Source organism: Parambassis ranga, chromosome 20 (assembly GCF_900634625.1).
Source record: "Parambassis ranga chromosome 20, fParRan2.1, whole genome shotgun sequence".
NCBI classification, from domain to species: domain Eukaryota; kingdom Metazoa; phylum Chordata; class Actinopteri; family Ambassidae; genus Parambassis; species Parambassis ranga.
Window position 1 is genome coordinate 14,408,807 of NC_041040.1, and position 26,755 is coordinate 14,435,561.

Below are 26,755 nucleotides of genomic sequence, written 5' to 3' on the forward strand. Positions count from 1 at the left end.
TACCATTAGATGGGATAGTGATTCAATGTAACATCTAGTCTGCCGTCAGTCTAACATGAGCTTAATGAGAGCTGTTTTTCTTTGATACACTCTATAATTCTAGTGTAAACGTTGTGAAAGCTGTTTGTACAGTTTGAACATTAGAGAGCAGCATTAACAGGACAGCTGACTAGTGAAGGTTCGTTTTTAGCTTAGCACGGACCTCTTGCCATGCATCCGATTTCATGCACACTACTCATAATGCCCTGGCAACAACCACCAGGTGATGTCGAGGGCTGAAGAACTGGGCCCTGCCATCAGAGTGTGTCGCTTATAGAGCAGATAATGGATGATTGATATGCTGTAGCAGTGTCTGGGGATGGTAGAAACTAAAGAATAATAACATAAATAATATTTAAAAATACTTACTTTATGATTTTCTAACATTCAACTGGCTGACACTGCCCTTTTCATGGCGAATGAAAAGAATCAAACACAATGGTTAACATGCAGGCTGTACAAACTGGAAGATCACTGTTTATCTCCTCCAACACATGCAATCAGTACAAATGCTAGGCCTGGTCTGTCATTTTGTGCCTCCTGCCGAGGTGTTGAGAGGAGTCACCATGGCGGAAAATCACCTGTTTAGGTGTTGAACACAGCCTCACCTCTCCTTATTCCTGCCTCTGCTGTCCATATTACCCAGTGCAAGAGATGCAGCAATAAAGCCTGCTCTCTTTTCGCCGAGATTTACTTGAATAACATGGCATCTAAAGGGGCTATCATCGAATAAAACACAATGATCATATTTCAAATAAATCTGAAAGCTCCTACAACAACCTATCACTCATGCAATGACACCAAGCATAGCCGACTTTCAGGGAGACAGTGGGCGTGCTCGCCTGAGCAGATCACATTATTTGTGTCGTGATCTGTGGCTTCTCTTTAACTGGCTGTCGGTTGCCTTTTTCTCTGTGTCCTCATCACAAATACACTATACTAAGATTTTACCTACATGGCATAAAGAGCCACAAGTCAGTGTTTTATATTCACATCTTCACTTAGCTAAGCTAAGGTATACTGAGCATCAGAGCACCGGGGAGGAGCAGGATTATCTGCTGACTTTCAGTTCCTGGCAGATATCAATATTCAGCTAGCACCTCTTAATCAATGACCAAATATTGGTCAGTAATAGTTGTAATTAGTAGGTGGTGATGTCCATCATAATGTTGTATTAAAGTGATGATTGCTTTGTCTGCCATATCATGCAAAAGCTTGCTTTTTATTACTTCTTCTGTCACATAGGGATTAGGTACTATTTAATGTATATCTTCTTTTTTTAAATATTTGTCATCACTACCAGAGAGCTCCTGTGTTTACTGGACATTAACTAAAATGTAGTTATATTATCCCTGTTATTCCCACACCTTAAGTGAAGTTTTCTTGTCAATGTCAACTCACTACACTATATATACATTCTATGTTTTCACCCACGTACTTGTTTTGCATCAGTTACTATGTTGCGTCTCTGTTTGCGTACTTTCAGTCAGGCTTGTAGTTTTTCATGGTTTGAGACGTTTATATATTTCCGAAGGACGACCGCTGGACACATAAAAGACAATCTTGCGATTATCGAGAAAAAACTGGATGACTTTCAGACGAGAGGAGGCAATATCAATCACGGCCAATTTGAGGCCACCAACATGAAATATGATTTCATAAGACAAATGCAGTGTCATTCTTAATGTGCTTAACCTTTACTGTCAATGAAAAAGTATTGATCGCTTGGTGGCATTTTTTCATCATTTGATTTCAGAAAGTGTAATAATATATGGTGGGGGGCCGAGATAAAAGATGAATGGAAACTGAATGATCTCAGAAGAGCAATTCTCCGCAGAGTACAGAGAGTGTGGAAAAGTTGATGTTTCAGGGAAGAATTTCATGTGGTCTTTGTCTGTAAACTATTTTTAATTTCTTGTTTGAATATGGATTCAGCCAGTATGAGCAGCAGGGAGCAGGGAGCCTGCTTCTAAGCAGTGTTTCTATTATTTCTCTATTCTGTTGAGTAATTGGGAGGTCTCGTATCTCTTCTTGGTCTTTGATCTACTTACTCAACCTAATAAGACTTTGCTCTGCTGCACTACAACCAAATCAGCAGTGCATTTTCAGCCCCCTAATAAGTGGTTAGCTTGATTTATATGGGTAATCTTGGCGATGTGGCGGGGCTCTTCAACCTCTCCCTGATGCAAGGAGCCTCTTTTCACAACCACAGGCCAGACCAGATGAGTCTATTACAGCAGGAGTAAAGACAGTCATTTAAACCCTCCTCTGCTCCAACAGTATCACCATGTTAGAGCCATACAACGCAGGAGGATTTCTTAGTCGAAGCGTATTGAAGCGGTTGACGATACAGTGATGCATGGCCACACTGCCTGGCTCTATTGTGAGAGCTGGCAGCTGTGGGGCCATTGCTGCGGGTGGAGAGACTGGGCTTGGCCCGTGGGGAGCCCCGAGGGCCAGAGAAAGCACTTAGAGTGGTAAAATGGCCACTTATTCACAGCCGCCCTCCAGTTTTCACTGCTCCTCCTTACTCTGGAGCCTCCCACTGGGTCCAGGAGCACAGACCTCTGGGAACTGTGTGATGGACTGCATAGCCTTCATTGCTGGACTGCACAGACCACATTACTGTTAGCCTCTTCCGGTCTTAGCATCAAATAAACAAAGGCTGCTTCTTTAGGAATATGTTTTATACAGACAAACAACTGCACAGGTCACATAAGCCGATGCCGTTCTGACAAATGGTGTCTTTGTCCTCTCCAGCTGAACCCTCTGGCCAGCCAGGCAGCGGTAGCAGCAGCAGCAGCCATGGGATCCATCGCTGGCTCTCAGGTGTTCGGCAACACCCTGTCAAACCTGCAAGGGGCCACCGGGCAGCTGGTCACCAATGCACAAGGACAGGTGAGTGGAGTAGAATGGCTGCCGATTTATCATTTACACATACAAGTGTATTGTGAGACCAAACTACAAATAAACCGCTTCTAAAGGTTTTTCTGATCTTTACACATGGATTTCTAGTGGTGACTCTGTATTTGCTGTTTGTTTCCACCCCTCTAGCTTCCCCATCATATATTAAGCATTTTGGGAATAAACAAAGCTCATCTTTCTCTTATCCACATGCGCTTGTCGCAGTAAAACGCTGACCTTGTCATATTTACAGGGTGGCTGCAGAACTGTTCCATCAGTAGCCAGAGGCTTGAACGATGATGCTTGTCAGTGTGCAGCCCTATCTAATGAATCATCTTATCTCAGGTGCACACAGCACATATTAAAGGAAGATTGTATGGACAATGTGCCCTTTCATGCCACTTTGTGTTATTTACCTTAACCCCTGTTTCATTTTTAAAGCTCTCTTCATAGTGTCAGGTAAACAGAAACAGTGGGTGACACAAACTGCTTGCTTTTAAATTAGCAGACCTACACTTCAGAGTCACCAGTCTGGCCATGCTCCACTGTGAGTGCTTGATGCTAAACGTTGCTAATGAGACAGTATGGACTTCCCTGGCTCGCAAGGTGCCTGGAGCACTGGGAACAGATCACTGTGGATATGGAGTTGACGGGATGCTCTGTGCTTTTGTAGTGTCTTGGTGGCTGACACTCCCTGACATAATCAGGTCACAGAGACGGTCAAAGCCCTGGGCTACAGCCTTTGCTCCCCACCTCATTATTCCACAGCATTATTCAGACAGAGGGCTCTGAAACATGCACTGCCCTATCAGAAGGTTCTGCCCCTCCTTCCCCGGAACACACAAGATATTATACAGGCGAATCTATACCTCGAACAAGGCTGGAGCTCCAACACACACACACACACACATTGGTCTGAGGAGAGCTACATTGAACCATTCAGGATATTGTTTAATTAGAAATTTAAGTAACAAATGCTCTATATGTAAAGAGTGAACTTTCTTTGAATTTGAGAAATTGTAAACTCAGTCAAAAGATCTTTTCATAAGCAAAAGCTCTGTGGACCTTGAATAGTGTCAGTCCTGATGGACAGCTGGAGTTCAGTATGTTTCTAAACCTTAGTTATATTGGCCTGAGCTTTTTTATTCTCCAAGGAGAATCAATGAGACTCTTTTATCCTCACCTCCTTTACAACAGTGATTAAGGCTGAGGATAAAAGCCACAATTATGAAGTCATTCTCACTCCGGTATTTTTTTCTTCCCTTTACAAATCCTTTTTTGTGTGTATGTGTGTGTGTGTGTTTAATGTGGTTGAAACTGTTGTGGGGACATTTAGGGTTGTTTCCTGTCTTAAACGCCACATTCGAGAGGTGTAGGTACCACTGGAATGGCATTAGTTCAATTAACCCCCCGGCCTCTGCTGTGTTCATGAAACCGTGTCCTCCCTATTTACTCTCAGCATACTCAACCTTTGGTATGGCCTTGAGCCTGTTTTGCAGATAATGCTGTCACTAATGTAGAAAGCAGCGGGTAAGGATTTCATTGTTGACTTGCAAAAGTAGTTGGCCCATAAAGCAGGTGCATCTGAACCTCAACACAAACACAGCTAGCAGACGCCTTTAACCCTCATCAAGTGTAACCACAGTGTAAATTAACCTTATAATGTATGGTTACTGTAGTGCTAAAACCACTGATTAACAAAAACACAGAAATACATTTAAGATGCAAATAGTTCAATAAATGATATGTTCAACCCGTCTGCTGATCAGATTTTCCTAATATATTGTATTTGTAGACTTAGATGTTGTCTTAAGGTATAAAAATAATAAGCAACAGTCATCTCCTGTCCAGTGCAGCGCTTTGAGTCTGCTGTCCCAGGCTTTAATTTGCTATGAATGTTAGCTTCCTTGGACTTGTGTGTTGACACGAGTCCAAACTTCCCAAACATTTCCCCCTCACGGGTCTCAATTCACTGCCTGAACAGTGGAGGAGAGAAAATGGGCAGAGATATTGCCTGGTGACCATGGCTAAAGACACAGATTGCCCTGGCTGGAGAGATGAGATGACATTTCTGTGGAAACAAGAGCAGCATAATCTTAATGAGTTCTGCTGGGTAGAGAGAGAGACACGTTTCTCACATGCCAGACTATGAAGTGGAAACAAACACAGCACGCCCAGAAAAGAAGAAAAAACTGAAACTGAAAAGTGAGACCAGTCAATGGATAGAGGTCCTGCTGATGTTATTGTGCCTTAAAAAAGAACTTGTATTTTGAAAATGGAAATGTTGTCTTGTCCTTTAATCTTGATTGATTTAGAGCTCCACAAATTTAAAGGCAGACTCTGAGCAAAGAAGCTTCCCCTAGTATGTATTGCCATTAATAAATATAGATATATATGTATTATCAAATTAAACCATTACACATATTTTAATAATGAGATATGAAGGCAACCCAACATGTAAAGAACTCCAGTTCTAACATTAGCATTTGAATTTTTTACAGCAGAAATAAACAGCGTGGTAACAAACAGCCTTTCTGTGATCTCATGAAGGGTTTTTCCATCTAACACACACACAGTCACCTCATGTGAGATGTAAACACAGGTTTGTGGCTCTTAAACACACCACTCTACTACGCTACTTTACATAGTACATGGGAAAATGTAAACTGTTTTTCTCTTTTATTTGCCTAATAAAATACGAGCTGTCAGTTCTTATTATGCTAGAATAAAATTCCCATTTTCCCATTAGTTTATACAGCAAAGCCCTCCCTCTCCTGACCATAAGTTAACAGTCTAACATCTCTACCCTTCCAGCCTGGAGGAGTGGAGTTCTGTGCCATGAAACAGCTGCCTGAGATATTCAGATAGAGAAGCATGGCATGGTGGGACAGGAGCAGGAGCTAAGCTGTCACTTGCCTGCTCTTTTATTATGCTTATAGAACAACCACTTAGTCCAATGACGATGAATAATTGAGCGGAACAAGTTCCCCGCCACAGTGGCATGCAAAGCAGGATCAGTGGGACTCAGGAGACACGAGCGTCAGACAGGGCAATAAAATATGCTAAGTGGCAGGAGAGCATTACAGAGAGTGTGTAAAGCCAGCGCAGAGAGAGAGATAAATTATCTCTCCCCTAATGCGAAGTAACGTAAGCAAATGAGGCATGGCAGGGATGAATTACAGATTGTCGGCCCACCTTTCTCTCACTGATCCCTCCCTATTATGTCAAAGAGATAGGGGGGAGAAAGGAGGGGGGAGATAGATCATGCGCTGTAATACATTAGCAGTGGTGGCGATAGAGACTAGGGAGCCTGGACGGGCTGCTTGTAGTGTTGTGTTGCAATACTGAAATACAAACCTGAAGAGAAGCCAGTGCAATTTTAGCAAAAGCAGCTCTTTGCCCAGTTGCCAAATAACAGAATTTAGAATGATGGCGTCTCATCCACGTTGAGCTGCTCTCTGGTGTAATGAGGCTTGGTTCGAGGAGCGCTGCCACCAGGAGAGGAGGGGGGGGGCAGGGCAACGACTGCTCAGGAGCTGCCCAGAACCAGTCCCCAGATGACATTAACCTTCATCATGGTGAAGAGGCGCTAAGTCCCCCCTAAAGCGCCACTCTTGGCCACACTCTGGCAGCTCTGAGAGCTAAAACGTAGCAGTGACACTCTGCCACCCCTTTGATCTGCCCTTCCTGATTACAGCCACAGAGGAGAGGAGCATGGGCTGGAGGAAGGGGGGGATGAAGTACCCCTGGGACCCTGAGAGTTGAATTAGAGACACAGGGTCCTGTCTCACTCTCTGATGCTCCTCTTTCTCCCTCTTATTGTTTCTTTTCTTGCTTTCCACTCCTTCCTGTCTGCCTGTATGTGCGTCTCTGTCTCTCAGCAGCCTCACTCCTTACCAGAGACAGACAAAGACACTTAAGCACAAACACACTTAGACACACACACACGCACACGTTCACAATCATCCCGGTCTTGGCCTGGTGATGGATAATACAGTCACTGGTGTGCACCATCACACACACAGGTATTCAGCGCTGACCTTTGCAGTGTGCTCCCAGCAGTCTGCGCTGGCTTCACTTGCTCTAGCCTGTAAAACCACCTCAGTGACAGATGATCAGTGGACACTCGTGCATGTTTTTCTCTCTCCAAAACACACGCAGACCAACTGCGAGGGCTCTGATTAGCTTCGTAACATGCAGAAATGACCAAAAATCCCCGAACAGAGACTCACAGCAGCAGATATCATTACGGCTGGTATCTCCAGTAGTGTTTACCCTCTCTGTTCCTTCACCCTTTTTAAAACTGCCCAGCTGATTTTGTCTCCTCTCTACCCCCTTTGTAGATAATTGGAACAATCCCACTGATGCCCAACTCCGCAGGGCCCTCCAGCCAATCAGGGGGTGGCAACCCAGCACTGCAGGTACAGCCAATTACACCTCAGCTTCTGACCAACGCTCAAGGCCAGATCATCGCCACAGTGATCGGCAATCAGATCTTGCCTGTCATCAACACCCAGGGAATCACGCTGTCACCAATCAAGCCTGGACAGCAGGTAACATATACACTCATGTACAAACACACACTTCTATATAAAAGGAAGATGTCAGCTTATTGCATTCTTAAACTTCAAATATCATCAAGACCTGGTTTTAAAATTGTTGAATGAGCATCACCTAGTGGAGTCAGACGAGAGCTCTGTTTACTCATGAGAGCAATGCTAGCCAGCTCTCTTTTATGCTAAACACCTCATATTTATACTCATAACACTCATTTGCATCATTCTACTTGAATGTTCTTCTACTCATTCTACTAAAAATTGGAGCTTTTGGTACAATTATTCAGTGTGTGTGTGTGTGCGTGTGTGTGTGTGTGCGTGTGTGCGTACTTGTCAGCCAACCTTTCAGACTGCTAAACCCCTGCAGAGCCCCCCCCCCCCCCCCCCCCCCCCCCCCAAAAAAAAAAAAAACCCCTACAACAACACAACACTTTTCATCACCCCACTTAAAACTCAAACACTCCTGGCTCTGTTCTCCACCTCTTTTCCGTTTCACTCTCCCTGCCTTCCTCAGTCACGCTCTCCAGCCGTATGATTTGTCCTCTCTGACCTGAACAACAAGTATTTTGTTTTGATTTAGAGTACGGCACACTCTAGTGCTTTTTTTTTTTATGCACACCTGATTTGAGTTTACACTGTAAGTGGAGAGTGCACATACACATTCTCCTTCCAATTTGGTGATCTATATGGTGCCGCCAGGTATATGCACAATGACAATGTTATTGACTTGATAATGATGATGTCAGTGCACAATTACAGGGTAAAGGTTCACAGCAAAGGCCCCTATACAATGCAGATGGGGTGAAGTCGGACACCTAATTGTGGCCCTCAGAAGCAGCAGATCATACTCTTGAATGAATTAATGCATTTGTAATAATGTTTATGCTTTTGTCTCCACTTCAAAGCCCGCATGTACACATTGTTCCACAGGCATAATTTACGGTTGTCAGAGCCTGCAGTCTAGAATATTTCCAGTGAGGCTAGATAATTCTCCGAGCCTGTCAACAGTCCTGACAGTGTGTGCATCGCTGTTGACACCCCCCCAACCATCCAAACAAACACATGCCACAGAGAAAATAATTAATAGCAAAGAAGGAGAGGAGAAGCCAGCCCAGTTTACGGCGGAGACAGCTCTTCGCTTTAAAAGTGAAGACATACCATCTTGATCTTGTAAAAGCAATTCAAATGTGCATAAAACATGAAAATACATCGTTTTTTGCCATCATAGCAGGTAGCTTGTGGATCATGAATTATGTTTGATATGGGGACTGCTGTGTCCACATGTTTTTATTTCACATTCACGCTGCTATTTAGAGCACCCTCACAAGCCTGATGACAAGAGGGAAGACTCTAATTGTCATGAGCTGATTTCTGCAGAGAAGCAATTGTAAAGCTCATAAAGACAGTCTGAGCTGATCCACTCTTACTGTCTCCCACAACGGCAAACTACCGCTGTAGTCTGCTCTGTTCCACCACTGTACATACTGCAGGTGGTAATTACGTTTCTTCATCATCAGCCACACGGTAAATGTCATTATATGTGGCTTCTAATTGGCTAATTTGATAGGTACTGATTAGTGCATTAGAGACAATATTGTAGTCCAATCACTGTAATGACATGATCACTCTAAATGGTGATTATTATGATGATGTTACAGAGGAGGATGTAGCGGATATTCTGTTGTCGATATGTACAATGTCAGCTCTGTGTGTTTGTGTGTCCAGCTGCCTCAGGCTCAGCAGGGTCAGACAGGCCCTGCATCGTCTCAGCCCAACCTGCTCCACATGCCCCACAGACAGAGTCCTCTCCACCAGGCATCCTCCTCCTCCTCCACCTCCTCCTCCTCCTCGGCTCTCAGCGTGGGGCAGCTGGTCAGCAGTAAGTGTCAGCTCACAGAAACACAACATGCCTTCAGATACATGGAATAGAGTGCCGCAGGGATGACGTATTTTTGTAGGCCAACATGGAAGTTGGCGTCACACTGGTGCCCCCCAAAGAAAGAAGATGATTTCAAAAGAAGACCACTTCATTGATTATGAAGCCTAAAAACAAGCCAGAAGTTGAAAGGTGATGATACACTACAAACAAACTACAACACAGTGTGTGGTATGTTTGTTACTAGCAGCCTTTGTCTTATTCAGCCACTTTATAGCAACAAACGTTTTAAACTTATTATCATTATCTGTGGTTACATTATCATGTAACCACAGCCATATTAAAAAAACATCAACTTTCAAATGAGAAAATTAGACATGCAACACTGCTAATAATTCAGATTTTATGATGCATTCCTGCGGTACTCTGAAAGAATTGTGTCCCCACTGTGTTAAAACTGCATTTTATTTTATACCACTACTAGAATTTAGCTATTTAGATTGTTTTGATTTGTCTCTGAGAATTCTGTGTCCACTTCACCACAATGGATGTGAAATGTTGTTCCAGGATTTAAATTGTGGCTTCATTAATGCAAAATCCTGTGACCTATTTTACCGTCAAAACTCTTAACACACACACAGTCACATGCATTCTTGTCTCAAAGTATTTACTCTAAACAGTTTCTAACCAACCAAATCATAGTGACAAATTAAATGTTACAAAAATTAGATTTATGTCTTTATTTTCAGAAACAACAGAAATTATAAAACTTTTTGCAGTTGACAGACTAGATCCATTCCTTAAAAAAGGTTTTATATATATATATATTACTACCTAACAAAAACGAAGGGAAAGAAATCTACCTACAGCGTACTGGGGTGGTGCCAGAAATCTTAGATGTGTGTCAGCGTGGACAGGTTTTGACTGATCCCCGCCTCCTACGATTGTTTCATTTCTTCCCCGACTGTCATTTTCTTTGGTTTATTAGACAATCCAAAGTGGCGTGCGTTATGTATAATGAACATAAGTTTCATTCTCCCAGTGCGTGGGCCTTCGACAGGGCCTTATAAATCACAAGGCTGCAGCCTGTCAGCACGCAGCTACTGCCTTTAAAAACTCTCTTTTATTCAGATAAATTTCATTTGTCAGAGTCGATTCTCCTAAACTCCATGTAAACTCATTTCAGAGGCAGCTACAATGCTGCTGGATTTAATAAAAAAAACAGTCACCATTGATCAACTCGTTGTAGACATTGTGTTTAGTTTATGTTTACTGGTAGCTTGGAAAATATCAAACACACACAAACACACACAGTGGCTCAGTTGTGCAGTAAATAGAATTAATGCTTTATGCTGAGTATGAGCCATATCACTTCCTCTCAATATCACTTACAGCATACATGCACAAAATCCCATGACAGAATCAGAACAGGAGAAGATGAAATGCCATTTCATCCTCCGTCCACAAAGCATCCGACACAGATTGAAGAATGTCTCTTAATAATCAGATGGCAAAATGTCAATCATAAAGAAGAACGCCGGCAGTATTTTGTGCTTTTTTTTGAAACTGGTAAAACGTAAACTGCTGCATAGGAAGAAAAAATAGGTTCAGTTGCAGTCAGGATAGAGTAAAATAAAGAAAAACACAAGTAAATTACTGCTAAAACAGTGGGAGTAGGACCAAAGGCCCTGTACAGGCATGGTGTTAACACGTTTAACTTGTGTTAAGTGTTTTTTTGTTACAATCCTTTCCTCACCCTAACCTACCACAAGTGGCATGTTCATTGTGTGACAAAGGACTTCAGGAAGGAAGCAACACAATCACCACCCCTGTGTTTGCACACTCTTTATACGGCCAGGAGAGCAGCGGGCCCTGTAACAGCTCACACAGTGTGCTCGGTTTGATAAAGACTAAGAAGCTGAAGTTTGATTACACGCGTTAATGTCAGGTGTCCTTGTCAGCAGGTGTTTTGTGTAGTCTAACGCTCTAATGTTTCTCAACTGCACCAGCAAAAACATCACTCATCAGCACTTCAGCGATCAAGAACAGAGACAGAGACTAAGCTGGGCTGTACTGTGTCATAAATTAAAGACACATCATAGCATCATTTATGAGAATCCTGAATCCTTCTGTTTGGATCTAAACCTCTTTTATGTTTCTTTGTGAAGCTTTACTTCACCATACATTATTGCAAAAGAAATGAGGAGGCTTTAAATCTTAAATTATGTTCGGGTGCTGACTTGATGTCTACTGAAAAATGTGGATCTAGACCAGTTGAGAACTGCTGCTATTAGTCTTTCAAAAACCACTAAGTAAATAGTGTCCGCTGGGAATGATGAAGAGATGCTCATCACCGTGGAGATGATGGGACCCGAAGCTGTAAGTGCTTAGAGTCCCCCATCCTCAGAGGGTTCACACGTCTGGAGCATGCTACATACGCTACGCGTCACTTATGAGGCACAACAAGATGGCAGCCCCATAGATTTTTGCTTAAATACGCTTGGAGGATTCCTTTAATAATTCATTGATAATGACCAAAATGAATAATTCAGAGGCAAACTTTGCTTTAGTAAGCAGGATGCCAGGGCACCTGACATTGATGTACAATGTGAAATCACTTTTTATTAGCAGGGAAATTCTTCAAGATGCTCCAGTGAAGGTTTTCATGCGGAGAGTCACAAAAAAAGGGTTTTGTTGCGTGATGTCTTTTCTCTTTGGTTTGTGTGTGAGGTCAGTTGTTGCTTTGAAGACTCGAACTGTCTTTACTGAGGGTTCAATGGATGAAATAATGTCTTCAATGCTTACCTGAGAGGGCTCGCTTTAGAATATATACATATTCATAGAGAAAAGCTATAGCGCTGCAGCAGCCATCTATTGAATTACCAAGCTGTGTGTCGTGTTTTTACCTGTATGCTTTTGTATGGGAGATTAAAGATTAACTTCTGCAAAGCCATGACATGCCCGCATTCACACCTCAGATGAATGTGTTCTTCAGAAACATCTCCCAGACGTGTAGTTCACAGCAGAGGAAGAATGAAGGAGTTCTGACCCAGAGCAGGACTGTGTTCTTTCTTCTTTTTTTTTTAGAGAGATCTTGATCACATATGTTTGCCTCATTCACTCAAAAATAAAGTAAGCGGTGGAGGAGCAGAGGGCTAATAAAGTGAGATGTGTGTGTGTGTTGTATTGTAGACCCTCAGACCGCCCCCAGTGAGGTGGACGGGGTTAACCTGGAGGAGATTCGTGAGTTCGCCAAAGCATTCAAGATCCGCCGGCTGTCCCTGGGCCTGACTCAGACTCAGGTGGGCCAGGCGCTGAGCGCAGCTGAGGGCCCGGCGTACAGCCAGTCTGCCATCTGCAGGTAAGGACACTAATCGATCATTATTTCTAATCAATACATCCTGATCATCAGACTCTGTTAAAAGAGAGCAGATGAGTCAATGAGCTGTCTGGTGCTGTCATCTATTTTTCATGTCACGTTTTTAGTAGACATTATTAAGATATTAGAATACATAATTGACTGACGAGCTCCGCACTCACCCGTCCTCCTCTCATCCAGCTGACATGACAGCAGCGTGTTACTTATGCAAAATACATACACAAGTATTACACCAAGCACTTAAAGCATTTAATAATTTCTAAGGCCCGTTGCTGTTCGCTCTGCATGAACATGAGCGAGCTTGACGGCGATGATCTGTTAATAAGCCTGCCGTGTTCTTACTGCTTCCGCCAGGACAGTTTAGTCATAAATGGTGCATTATATATTCATGAGACAATCAGACAATCAGCGCTTCATCCCTCACATTGTTCCACTCCACTAACATTTAGCAAGAAATGAGAATCAGAATAATCAGGCTACATGGAGTCCAAATATTACATTTTGAGAATCACATGTTTTACAGTGTAAATCATTTATAAAGACGCTGAAATCACACAAACGTAAACTGTTTTGTGATTATCCAGCAAAAAACGCTGATCCTATGGCTGTATTAATTTTAATGTCTCCTTCACTCTGCATGTGCTTTGCTGATGACCCGTACTGTTTATGCGACACAGCAGTGCCACGCACTTTTAAAATTTTCATCACATCAACATCAAACAGCCGATAAAAAGTGAAACAGTACAGGAGCCGGGGTTCTTATGAGGCCCAGACCAATGTTTAAAGTCTTAAAATCACACATGAAATATTTACACTTCAGCATAATTCAAATATTTATAACATACATTAAAAGCCATTAGCTTCAAAAATAAACGCTCTGCGGGCTGTTATTCAAGCCGTTAAGACGTTTTTTTTTCTGTTTGTATGACATTGGACATGACATCCTGATGCTTTAAGTAGCGGGGCAAACTTCACATGCTTTAGTTTAGTTAACATCAACATAGACATGAAGTTTGAGGAGAAAGGGGGCCGTCACAGTAGCTCTGGGGCTCTGGCTCTGGACTCAGACAGTGAACAGACACTGACAGATGCTTCCATCTTGTCTGCTTTCATTGCTCACTGTGTTTTCAGGCGCTTTATTAGTTTATCTAAACATGAAGGCATTTTTCAAACCAGTGGCTGTCCTCTTTGGGCTGAAATGGAGGCTGGATTAGATGAAATCAGCTAAACAAAAGAGAATCTGATTTAAAGTAATGAACAGTTAGCCCCACATCTTATCCACAGAATAGAATAGAATAGAAAATACTTTATTTATCCCAAGCTGGGAAATTTCGCTATTGCAGCAGCAAAATACAGGCACTCAAGCATACTAAAAATATACCTCTAACGGTAAAAATTAAACAGTATAAGCAATATTTACAGCCATATTGTATAACTTATGAACATCTTTACTGACTCACCTGTTTACACTAAATGTATACAATTAATTACACTGTAAACAATCATTTGTTTTCACCCTTTATGACAGGAAAAGTCCAACCAAATACACACTTTTCAAACCAAACAATCAATAATATCTGTTTGTGACTGAGGTCAGAACCTGATCAATCATGATGTCGATCTCAGAATCAGGTCCAAATCCAATAGAAACTGTCCTCGTCTTCAGTGGTTTAATGATACTCACAATGGTCTAATACAACAGTCCCAGTGTATGTTGTTAAGGAGTATATGCTGATGAAGCAGGACAAACATATTCAAACGTTTTAAATGATGGAGGTAAATATGGAGGCAGGAAGTTCAAAGAAATAAGAAGAAGCATGTGATGCTGCTTTGTTTTAAATGGCTGTAAACCTTCAAGTATACTGTAACAGGCCGCACATGCAGCAGAGCTCCGGAGGTACTTTTAAGAAGACTCCTTCCATCGTGTTGATGCACTAGAGGAGCGAGCACATACCCCGGCTGAGCAGCTCTCAACTCATTTTAGTATCTGTGGTTCCTGTTGATCCATGAAATGTCCTGTCTCTGGTGACTCTCTGTATTTACTAATGTGTTCCCTGCAGTATGGAGCTCTCCTCTCTCCACTGTTTAGGAGGAGGTTATAAATAATACCGCCTTTCGACAAGGAGGGATGCACCGACGAAGGTGTAGGAACAGAGGAAGTTCATGCATGCATGGGCATGTCGCCCTCAGTTCACCTTTTTGCATTTTTTGTTCCACAGAGAGCAGAGCATCACTGTGCTCTGTTTCCATAAGAGTTATTTTACTAAAAGCATTTTACACACAACAGTTATTTATTGTAAAGTGTTTGGACCTCCGGTCTACAAGAGCAGGAACAAATCAGTGAGAACGTTAGTGTTTTTAGTTGATCTTATTCCTTAATAATAAAGAGAGGCACTGCAGATATTTGTTTTTGAACGTTCCCTGTAATATTAACACATCCCAAAGATAACTTTATCATCATTAAACACTAAATATGCATTAAGATATAGAGAGGTCAGACACAAAGCGGCACAAATATTGACACAGACACTCGAGGAATCCTTTCATAGCCTTCATCATTTTTTATTCAGACTCCACACACACGTCACGTCACACACAGAACGCACCTGACAGTCATTGAGCTGCCACCCAGCAGGGTTTTCACAGCCATTCTGCATTCTTACTGTGACTCACTAAAATGTGAGGTCAGAATTATGTGTAAAGCTGCATGAACTGTTATTACAGTGTGTAAATGTATTCTTATTCAATATAAGATGAGAGGTGCTCAGAAGATGAGACAAAGTTTGAAAAATGTATTAAATGTACACTTTGATGAATAATTCAAGGTCTTTTTGTAAATAAATGATGGTGCCGTATTTAACTGCATGCATTAGTGTTAGTTTTTTTTTGGTTTTCATCACCTAAGGGGAAAGAAACGGGATGTTTTGGAGTAATTCCTGGTTGGTTTTACGTTCCGTTAGATGTTTGGTATGTTTTTGGTTCAGCTGGACCTGATCTGCAGCCGCTGGCAGTAATCTCCTTGTTCCACTATTGCCAATTTGGGACAGAGAACCAGAGCCTCGTCCAAAAAATTAGCACACCACTGGTCACCTCCAGCTCCGCCGCTGGAGCTGAGGTGTCTCCAGGTGCAGAGTACGTATGTGCACCTGGATGTTAGTCTCAGTCCCTGTGGCATTCTGGTTGAGGAGACAAAGAGGCAGGCAGCTTATCCCTTGTTCTGGCAGGGCACCTAAGTAAGATTCTTTTTTCTCAATTCTCCCCAGACACACCATCCTGAGAAGCCACTTTTTCCTACCACAGGAAGCCCAAGAGAACACTATAGGTAGCAGTCTGACAGGCAAACTGAACCCTGGCCTTTTATATCCTGCCAGGTTTGAGAAGTTGGACATCACCCCTAAAAGCGCCCAGAAGATTAAGCCTGTTCTGGAGCGCTGGATGGCCGAGGCTGAAGCCCGCCACCGATCCGGCATGCAGAACCTGACTGAGTTTATCGGCAGCGAGCCTTCCAAAAAACGCAAGCGGAGGACCTCTTTCACCCCGCAGGCGCTGGAGATCCTCAACAGCCACTTTGAGAAGAACACACACCCCTCCGGACAGGAAATGACTGAAATAGCCGAGAAACTGAACTATGACCGGGAGGTGGTTCGCGTCTGGTTCTGCAACAAGAGGCAAGCCTTGAAAAACACAATAAAGCGTTTGAAACAGCCCGACATCGGCACAGCAGCAAAAATGGACCCTCTCAGTGATTCTCTAGAGGAGCTCCCCAAGTGAGCGAGCTCTCCACAAAAAATAAAAACAAAACAAAAGACGGCGGAGCGGAGAAAAAAGTGGCAGCCATTAAAAACAAGACAGGTGGATGAACTTCTTCTTCTTCGTCACCTGGATGGACAGTCATGAGTTTGCAAACAAAAACTATGTGTTGTCAGTGTGATTACCACCGTTATGTAAATGACCCTGGCGAAACCAAAAATATGAAAAAAAAAAAGAGATTAATATGTGAGAATTATGTAAAAACATACAGTGTGCTGTTTCAAAGAGTTTTAGATTCTGGCCTTTATGGACCAGACTGTCGCCCAAATTTTGGTTCCCACCAGGAGGGATTTAGTAAAGAAATCATACCAAATCAAAAACACTATTTACCAAAGTCTGTTGCATCTGAGTACTAAGAATAATTTTGTAATGTAAATGTGCTCTAAATTTTTACATTTGTACTGGCAAATCTAAGCTATATGTGTGCGGTTGAGTATACATTTTATCTTTGTCTCGCTTACTTTTTCCTTCATTGTTTGTATGTAAATATGTAAGAGAGGGGGGAAAAAGGAAAAAATACTGTCTTCAAAATTAAAATCACGCTGATAAAGTTCTCTTTTTTGGACAAAAAAAAAAACTTTGCTGTTGAACAATTGCATAATAATGTTGTTTGCCTCCGAATTTGTGTTTCATCTGCAGATATTTTCAGTCACAGTGTAACTTTGTACAACTTTTACAGGTATTTATTAATGATTTGATGAGGATGGACAAAGGACTGTCAGACGATGATGATGATGATGATGATGATGATGATGGGTCTGTCGAGTCTGCTGCAGCTTTGTTTGGAGCTACTGTGTCATTCTTTTGCCAAAGCCTGATAGCCAAAGAACACACACACAAAAAAAAACTTCTGCTCAAGGACTGGGGATGATTTTACCTTTTTATTTATTTGTTCACATGGCTTTATTCCCCCTTTTTCTAAAGTGTTTTACTCTGTGGGTCAAAAAAAAATCATGTCAAACAGCCACAACAGTGTCTGCTGTAATTTCTTATCATGACAATATAGAAGCTGCGTTTCCTTTTTTTTTTTTCTTCAGCAGGTTTCCTCTGCATGCTTCACCAGGCGGCCCCAAAAACCACACGAAAAAACCCTTTAACCACACCCTGAAATGAAATGTGTGCATTTTTTTGTTGCCACTGACCAAACTACTGAGCTCATTGTGTATTTTGTCACATCAGATGTATTATTTATTATGTATTTGTGGATATTTTCTTCACAATTTTGCACTTCGGTGGTGTTTGGAAAAACATCGATCCTTGTGTGTGTGTGCTACACTTTTTTTTTTCTCTTACACAGTATTACCTTGTCAGAAATGTCAATATTCCTGGCAAGACAAAAACAAAAACCTTCTCAGACCGTCGCTACAAATATTTGGCTCTCACAAAAAATCCTCAAAGGAAAAAGAGGCGAATGCTGAGAGTAAGTGTCACATGTCAGAACGAGTGAACTTAATTTGAAGTGAGGTGAAATTTGATGCAATTTATTCAGAATCGTGTGTCTGTTCGATACATGTCCTTCCATGTCACTTTGGTTATCTCAGATTTACAGTCCCCATGCGCACTGCTGGGTTCTTTACTGCCTAGAAAACACACACACACACACACACACTGTAAATGTTGGGAAACACATGAAATAAAAGCTTTACATGTAAGATTGTGAAAGGGACCATACAGAATTTGAACTTCATTTTTATGTTTGTGTTGCTTTTTTGTGCATTTTTTTATTTCGCTCCCAACTTCAGGCAAACCTTCGGCCAAGAAATTCAACATGTCAGCAGTTCTGAGGCTTAAAACAATAAAAGCTGTAACCAAAACCAATAAAAAAGAAAAAAAAGATGAAACAGAAAAAAAGTGAGTTATGCCTTCGCTTAACTTTTCAATGCTGGACCAAAGCTCTATAGTTATGCACATTGTACAGAGAAATAGACTCATGATGTTGACAATCTTTCAAATCTGAGAGGAAAAGGATGGAGGAGTAGAAATGTAGACTAGTTCATTCAAGGTTTACCTCAGTGACGTCCTTGTGAGAATCATACAGATGCCATACGAGCGGCCGCAGGTCAGTAGAAGAGACAGACCACTATTCTTCACTGTGTGTGTCCATGTTCACCTTCCGTGTTGGGGGGGGGGTGTTTTTGTTACGTGACACATTGTTGTTTTATTGTTTGTGAAGCGGCTTCCTGAGCCACATGTGACTCATCTGTTTTTATAATAATGTAGAATTATTTCTCTTTATTTATTTTTTGTGTGTGCCGTACGTTCACCTCTCAGTTCTCACAGCCCTGTAGACCCGTGTAGAGGAAGGAAGGAGATGTTGCTCTTAACTCAATTGGGATGATTTGTTTCTCACCTTTGAATACATTTGTGAAATTTTACTAACACAGACAAACTGCTCTGACATTTTGTTAATAGCTGAAGAACTAGAAACCAAAGCTGAAGAGCCTGCAGAGGGTGGTTTTCATTTTTTTATAGACTGAAAACTGTAATCTATAGAGCAATATCTGTTTGGTCAGTTAAGCAGCACTTTGTGTATTTCTTAAAAAAGAAAAGAAAAAAAAAGCTTCAAGTCTGTCACATTGATTTGTACCATAATTAGTAATAAACAATTGTTTGACATGAGTTTTGTGTTAGTTGGGTGACTTTTCGCAACAAATCTCTATTAATCTGATTCAAAACTATGATAAATCTGCACAGAAACACATCAAGTCATCAAAACATGTACCGTACACCATAAAAGCTATGAAATGAAACAATATGATGAAAAATGTCATGCTGACTTAAATCTCTGTTTTCTGTGTTGTTGTTTGTTCATCTATATGAGACAGCAGCTCACTTATTTAACCCCTCGTCACAGAGTTAGCTTCTAATTACACTTATAATGGAGCCTTAGTCTGACTTAAGTCACATTAGAGGGGGTAAAGCTGCTAACTAGCTTAGGTATGGCTACTTCACAGTCAGACAAACATGTTGGGAAAAGCTTATAGTGCAGTTAAACAGACAAATTTGATGTACTGCTTATTTAAATAGCAAAGATGTTAAAGTCAAGAAGTCAAGATGGTTTGTTTGACTATAAATAAGCAGATGCGTGCAGACGTTCAGAAAACATCTTTTTGAGCTGCTCACATAAACACATCTATTGAGAGCGTCTGAAAAAAATCCAACCTGTCCATTTCCAAGGTCACGGTGAAGTGCGGCCGTAGGGGTGGGGTGGTGGTGGGGGGGGCGTTATCTGACCTGTTTGACTTATTGTTAGTGGGAGAATGGATGAACTGGCCATTTAAAGTGTTTTTAATGAGAGCACATGAACAAAACAAAAGAGTCTCACATACAATATTTATCCATTTATTTAGATTTCCTTGGGGGGTCAGTAGAGAAGAATACATGTCAGGTTTGCTTCTCATCAAAGCTTCATGTGTTTGCCTCACCAAATAACAACAAGACAAGTGTAAAGGAGAAGAAATATATAAATAAACGAGAAGAAAGCCTTTTGAAACTAAACTCAAAAGTTTGATACAGCTTCCCCCGTCCACGACGCCTTTGAAAAAAAAAAACGGGCAGGCAGCTGAAAAAGAAAGTAGTAAATAAATAAATAATAATAATAAAAAGCACAGACAACATAAATTATTAACATTAGACTGAAAACTGATGTTCCAGATGCTTTTTCGTCTTCCTTTCAGCTCTCTCTCTCTCTCTCTGTCTCTCCACCCTTCATTTCAGAGCACTGGATGTATTTTTGAGCTGTGATGGCTGAGGTGTACGCAGCTCCAGCGAGTTATTTGATATTCTTTTGTTTTTCTACCCGGCGCCATTTTCATTGTCTTTGCCATTAACAATGTAATTGTGCAGATGCAGCTCCTGACCCATATCTGCTGTCTCAAACTGTTTGTATTCTGCGCCTGATAAAAGTTTTCTTTCCATCCTCTGTGAGCAGCCGCACAGCACAGAGTAACAGCTTAGTTAAAAAGGGATCCTCAAATGTCAGGTTTTTATTTTTTTATTATTTTTTTTTTATCAATCATTCCTGGATGTGAATCCGGTAAGAATGAGACGGAAAAAAAAAGTTTAGTTCTTATCTGTTCACGGCTTAAAGTTTGAAGCTTGTGCTGAGAATACTTTACGTGCACGAACGTGTCAGAAGGTGTTTTGTTTTATTATTTGATCAAAACTAACAAATTATGTTTTTATTATTATTATTATTATTATTATTATTTGTGCAAAACTGACACAACTTAAAACAGATCAGAATTACATGACAAAAGTGTAGAAAGATCTGTAAAAGCAAACAGAACACAGCCAAACTCTGGGAGTACGGGGTCCGAGGCCCTCTGCTAGGGGCTGTCCGGTCCCCGTATGACCAGAGCAGGAGCTTGGGTCGCATGCTGGCAGTAAGTCAGACTTTTCCTGGTGCATGTTGGACTCTGGCCCTTTGTTTTAATGGACAGAATTTCTAGGTGCAGCGAGGGGCCTGGAGGGGGTCCAGTATGGGGGACCACAGGATTTCCTCTCTGCTTTTTGCGGACGATGTTGTCCTGTTGACTTCATCGAACCAGGACCTCCAGAGTGCACTGGAACAATATAGTTTCATAGTGGCCAAATATCATAAGCAGCCATTTCCACCGCTTCAGTCACCAGCTGATCAAATGATGCCTGTAAATCAGTGGATAACTGAGAAAACCAGAACTAAGACTTTAATTAAATACATGCTACTAATAATAATAACAATGCTTCAGCTTCCCCTGTAGCTGACAGGCCTCTGTGTGTGTTTCTCTCAGACTAAATGTATTCAGTAATAAAAATAGATTTGAACTTTTAAATGAAGCGTTATTGATCCTTTCCTTGATGTTTGTGTGTGAGGCCGGCAGAAGGCAGAGCAGGTGTGCAGCATCTCCGCCGCTGTTTGTTGGCGATACTTTGGGGAAGCGTTCCTGTCCAGGCGGCTGGAAAACAGAGACATCACAGCCTAAAGACATGCATTCACAAACTAGAAAGTTAAATGGACTATGGGCCGATGCAATCAGCTGCTGAAGTCAGACAGGTGTCTCTGTAAAGACCGGGGCTATTAACTCCTCTACCTGCAAATACCTCTCTGTGTGTCATTGCTAATAACGCTGAAAAAAAAACAGAAACATGAGTGAAAGCAAAAGGGATCATATGCATGGCCAAGCTCGATTGCATGTGAGGATTGGTAATTGCACCCCCAGAGGCATCTGGGTGTGCAGAGCTGCAAAGTGGGAGACGCCTGAGCAGCTCGGGCTTCACAGTCAGTGTACCAACATCTCAACCCTGAGGAGGAAGTGAAAACAAGGAGGCGGAGGAGCGGAGGGTGAGGGATATACAGACAGTTCATTTACCCAGAACATCAGCCCACCGCACATTGTCTGAAAGATAAGGAAAGTGAATGCTTCATGCCTGATGGAAAACAAAGGCAGCAATTTAAAACCATCTGCATCCAACACATGCACTCTCCTCCTCCACCTTTCTTGTTTCTGTGTCCTGACTGATATTGAAACATAATCCATTTGGAGCGCCGACATGTCATTATATTTCTCCCTGTCCCCATTCAGGACAATTTCAGGTGGTTGCAGTTTGAACAGGAATGTTTTATTTCAACAAGTCAAAGTCTTCACTTTGATTCTGCTTAGAGGAGAAAAAAAACAAACACACAAAGATGGAGGGACGACGCAGAATAAAGGAAGGCTTACTCTAAATCCTGAGACCTCGGCTGCTCCTGTAGGTTCACAACAAAAATCACAAAGATTCAAAGATCAAAACTCGTCTTTACTGGCCGAATGTCTTTACTAGAAACATCACACACCACAAAGGCTCCTCACACTGCTGTGTACAGCTCTCAGATCTCTGATCAGGACTGAAAACAAAAAGAAAATGCAGCTTTTCCAAGAAAATGTTTGAGCGCATTTCAAGTCAGACTTTGTCCGTGGGTTTCTCTTATCTCACTGTGTTCCTCTGCAGCCTCAGGTGGTTCCAACATTTTATTTACATGAAGAGACAATCACTGGATTGTTCACATTAAATTCAGTTTACGGTAAATTACTTCAACATTTTACTACCAATTACTGCTAAACGATGATGATGTTTGTCTCATGTGAAAGCAGACTGAAAGAGCTGTAATGTAGTGTGTGTGTGTGTGTGTGTGTGTGTGTGTGTGTGTGTGTGTGTCAGCGTGGGGCTCCATCACCACAGTAGTTAGGCTTGTAACATGTGTTTAACATTGTGCAGCCATGTAGCCTGGTCAGTCCTGCCCCCCCTCCACAGCCAGTTCCCCTCATCGGTACGAACCCTTTCCAACCAGACGCAGCTGCTGTTCATGGAACATGCTGCATGCCTCGTTCAAACATATTTGCAGAATTGCTAATAACACCTTGGATTTTCAAGGGTTTTTTTTGTTTGCCTACTCCTCTGCATGGCATTGTAACTGTCTTTTTGATTGTCGCTCTGTCTACCTCACATGCTTCGTTTCTCTGATCGGTTGTATCTAAATGCTTCCAGAGGGCGTTCATTGTGCGTCAGGTGATGCTGGCCCCTGTAAAGACCTGTTCATACTCTGCAAGAACAGAGACATTCGTTCTCTCTCCCAAAGGCTGTGATAGAAGAATGGCGTCATTCTTGGTTTTTGGGAGTTCTTGCAGCTTGTTTTCGACACATCGTCTGAGCAGAACTTTGTCTCCTGTGGTCTCCAACAACTACTGAGTGATTGGTCAGAAATGTAAAGTGGGCGTGGTTGATGTGGAAAAGCAGAAATGTTCTGTGAGCTCCCAGAAGCTAATATTGGTAGAGATCGGCACGCTGTGTGTGTGTGTGTTGAGAGAACAGCATGATCTGACAGACACGGTCATCAAAACGACCGGCCGACATCCTGAACTAAGGAACTCCACTCTCACCGTCCATGTCCCACGACACTGTACTCACCCTGCTCAACTCTGGTCGTATTGAGAGGTCGTACGTTCACTCTTTTCTCCTTGGTAATCACAAAGGGCAACAACAAATCCTACTCCTCCACTTCAAACATGTTGTTCTCCTCCTTCATCAACTCAAAAACTGCCATCTCTGCTTTTGTCATTGTGCTGTCACTGTATTGTGGGACGTGCCCTATGAGGACTTCCCAGGAGTTCTGCACTTGAGTTTCTCATGAAGTCTAAAATGTTCTGTCTAGAGCAAGGAGCAGAGCAGGTTCTTGTTCCTGCCACGTCGAGAAAACTAACAACATCTTCGGAGCTTGTAAAGGCCTTTAATCCAACTTGAATGACACCAGCCCAACTCACTGATGAGTCACCTAAACCCTAAAACAAAAGCCTTGACCCCACCGACACCATCTCTCCCACCGCCCTCATATGCAGACACAGTCGGCTGCCAAACACCTGTGTGTTGTTGTAGGAGTCACACCTGTATACTTGGCAGGTGATCAGATAAACCAAAAGTAACTTCAACCAATCCGGTCTGGGCCGAACCGCCTGCTAGCATGTAGCTCATAGCATAGCGGAGTCCTGGTTGGTGAAGAGGAACACATTTACATACAGGAAGCAGTGGGGCTATGTGATGATTAAAATCAGAGATTTAGCAGCAGGTTATCGCCACTTAAAATATGACCCCTCCCCCCTAACCTGAAACGAGATGGAACCGCAGCATCACAAACCCGCTCCAAAATGGATGATTACGAGTTAAAAGCAGCAGATGAGAACTGAAACAGTTTCCCTGCTGTCAGGTAGTTTGTAAGCAGCGCATGAAAAACCCTTTGGCAAAGTGCAACTCTCCTGCACACGGGTCATCGCAGCTTTAAGAGCTAGAGGAAAATAACCGGCCCTGCCCTCCATCATCCTCTCATCCCGCTGACCTCCACGTACGGTATAGTATACTTACAGCACATACTGAGAGCGAGCGGCAGAGGAAGAGGAGGGAGAAAAGAGAATGATTGCATATCTGAAGGCATCAAGAGAGCAGATATGGATGGGAGAGGAGTGACATGGTCGGACACATCTTTGCTTTCTTATTAGTGAGGGCCTGTACGGACACTTTGGGCCCTTTTTATGGGGCCATGATGAAACCCCTCTTCGTGCATCTACAGAAAATGGCCAGGGGAAATCACAGATGAGAATCACTCAAAGACAGGGAGATGTCAACAGGCCCATAATGATAGCTGATGGCCCCAGAACACTCTCCCCTCTTCCCTCTCAGCCTTACCTGCCCAAGTTGCACTATCCTAGAAAACATAATTAGAGGTAAAACAGAGAGACGGAAGCTTTATCTCTCTGTTTTCTGTAAGCAATGCTCTTTGTTTTATACATCTGGGAGTCCTTTTTCTCCTCCTTCCCAATCTCTCTTTCACTTCTTGGAGAGGAGGAGGAGGAGGAGGAGAGCTCCCTCTGTGAGACGCCAAGGTGCTCCCAGTCCATTGTGCTGCTGGCTGTCAGGTTAAATTAGGGAGTACAGGCTCCGTGAGTGTAAAAAAATCAATACTTGATGGAAGATTGCTCCCCGGAAAATCTGTTTTGATTCCAGGATTAATTCTTGACCAAAGGCTCCTGCAAAATGACATGCCATTAGCCTGAAAATGAACACATTCTGCAGTGGAAATTGGATGGAAATGTGTCAGGTGATTGCCCCGGCTGCTTGTTTTGACTCTTCTAGTGAGGGGACCGAAAGGTGTGGCTGCCGTGAATGAGGCCTGCGGCCCGACTCCATTTCCAGAACAGAGACAGCTCCGCCGTGGCCTCAGAGTATTCTCAAGGCCATTGTTGTCCAGCGGCTGCAAATGCACTTCACCAAGGTGAAATGCATTTACCCTCTTTCCACTCTCTCCTGTGTTTTCCATAAAGCACGGCATGAAGAATGAGAAAATCTGAAAATAAAACAAGGAGGGTTTTCTGTCTCCCCCCCTCTTTCTGTACTCAACAGTAAGAAAAAAGGAAGTGAGATGCATTATTGATGAGTGAATAATGTGTTTGTCATGAAGGATGACATTTCCTGGTTTGAAAACTTAAACAGGAAGCTGTGAAGATGCACTGGACAGTGATTTCAACAGAACATTTGTATTGATCTTCAACTGTTTCAGGGATTCCGGACACTCTGGCATCATGTGTGTCAGTTCTTCACAGGCATACATACAGATCCATTTATTTGTCCTTATGTTGTTACATTAGAAACAGTGTTAGTGGAACATGTTTATTTATTGACTGTAACATCAACAAGTATCCATCACACATATGTAAATGTGTATTTTCTACAGTATTTACTGTACTCAAATAATCAACCTGGATGTATCTGTACTATCTGTTTGCTGTACTCCCACAGTTTACTCTGTAATGTTGGGAGATGCTGTGTGAAAGTGCAAAGTCTGAATTTACATTTTACATTTTTTTTTACCTATGCTGTATTTAAAAAAACCCTTTGATTAAAAACGATCTCTGATCTTTATATGTCATATAATATATGTATTTATTAATGTGCCCATTTAGATTAGATAAAATAAGCAGTAGTGTAATGAGAAGCGTCTGAGTACTAAAATAACATATAACAGCAAACCTGTGAAACAAACAAACAAAACGAAATCACAAAACAGGAAACTGCTGGAATAGCTTTACCAGAGCAGGATGATGATGATGATGATGAGGACAGCCATGTGGACCACAGCAAGTTTTATAGTGATGCTTTAGCGCCCCCTGCTGGATTTAATTGTTAGTGCCTGTTTACCAGATCGCAGCGTCACTTATGTGAAGAATTGGGGTTCATTAAAAGGGAAATTCCACCCTAAAAAAGACTTAGTAATTACCTATATTCTTATCAGAGAACAGAAACAGGACAAACTAGATGAATAGGGACTGTAAAGTGTAAACAAGCTTCATGATGATTGTGTTCACTTTAAAAAACTCTTTAGACAGCTAGAAATTCTTACAAAGAATGTGTGAAAACTTTGTTAATTATTCAAATGTGTTTCTTACTGTTTCATAATAATTATAATTTAAAAAAAATGTTAAATGTCACTGTTATTATTATTATTATTTTCAAAAAATATACAAGACCAACATGATATACATTATGCGAACATGAAAAGTTTAAATTTTAAACAAATTTACTGTTGTAGATTATATTTGTCTTATGAGCGCAGCGATAAAGTCCATTTTATTTTTATTTAATGTCACATTTCCGGTTTGGGACGGACTTTCCGTCGCAGGGTGA

The 26,755-nt window shown here is 41.9% G+C and overlaps 1 protein-coding gene across 1 annotated transcript in view; it reads left to right on the top strand.

Moving 5' to 3' along the window:
* The window catches only part of pou6f2 (POU class 6 homeobox 2), a 56,866-nt gene extending 40,341 nt beyond the window's left edge, over positions 1–16,525 (top strand). The window contains exons 5-9 of the mRNA XM_028433335.1: positions 2,800–2,937; positions 7,287–7,496; positions 9,225–9,378; positions 12,568–12,736; positions 16,018–16,525. Of these exons, the coding sequence (XP_028289136.1) occupies positions 2,800–2,937; positions 7,287–7,496; positions 9,225–9,378; positions 12,568–12,736; positions 16,018–16,525 (1,179 nt within the window). The remainder of the gene's footprint in view (positions 1–2,799; positions 2,938–7,286; positions 7,497–9,224; positions 9,379–12,567; positions 12,737–16,017) is intronic.
* Positions 16,526–26,755: the final 10,230 nt, after the last annotated feature.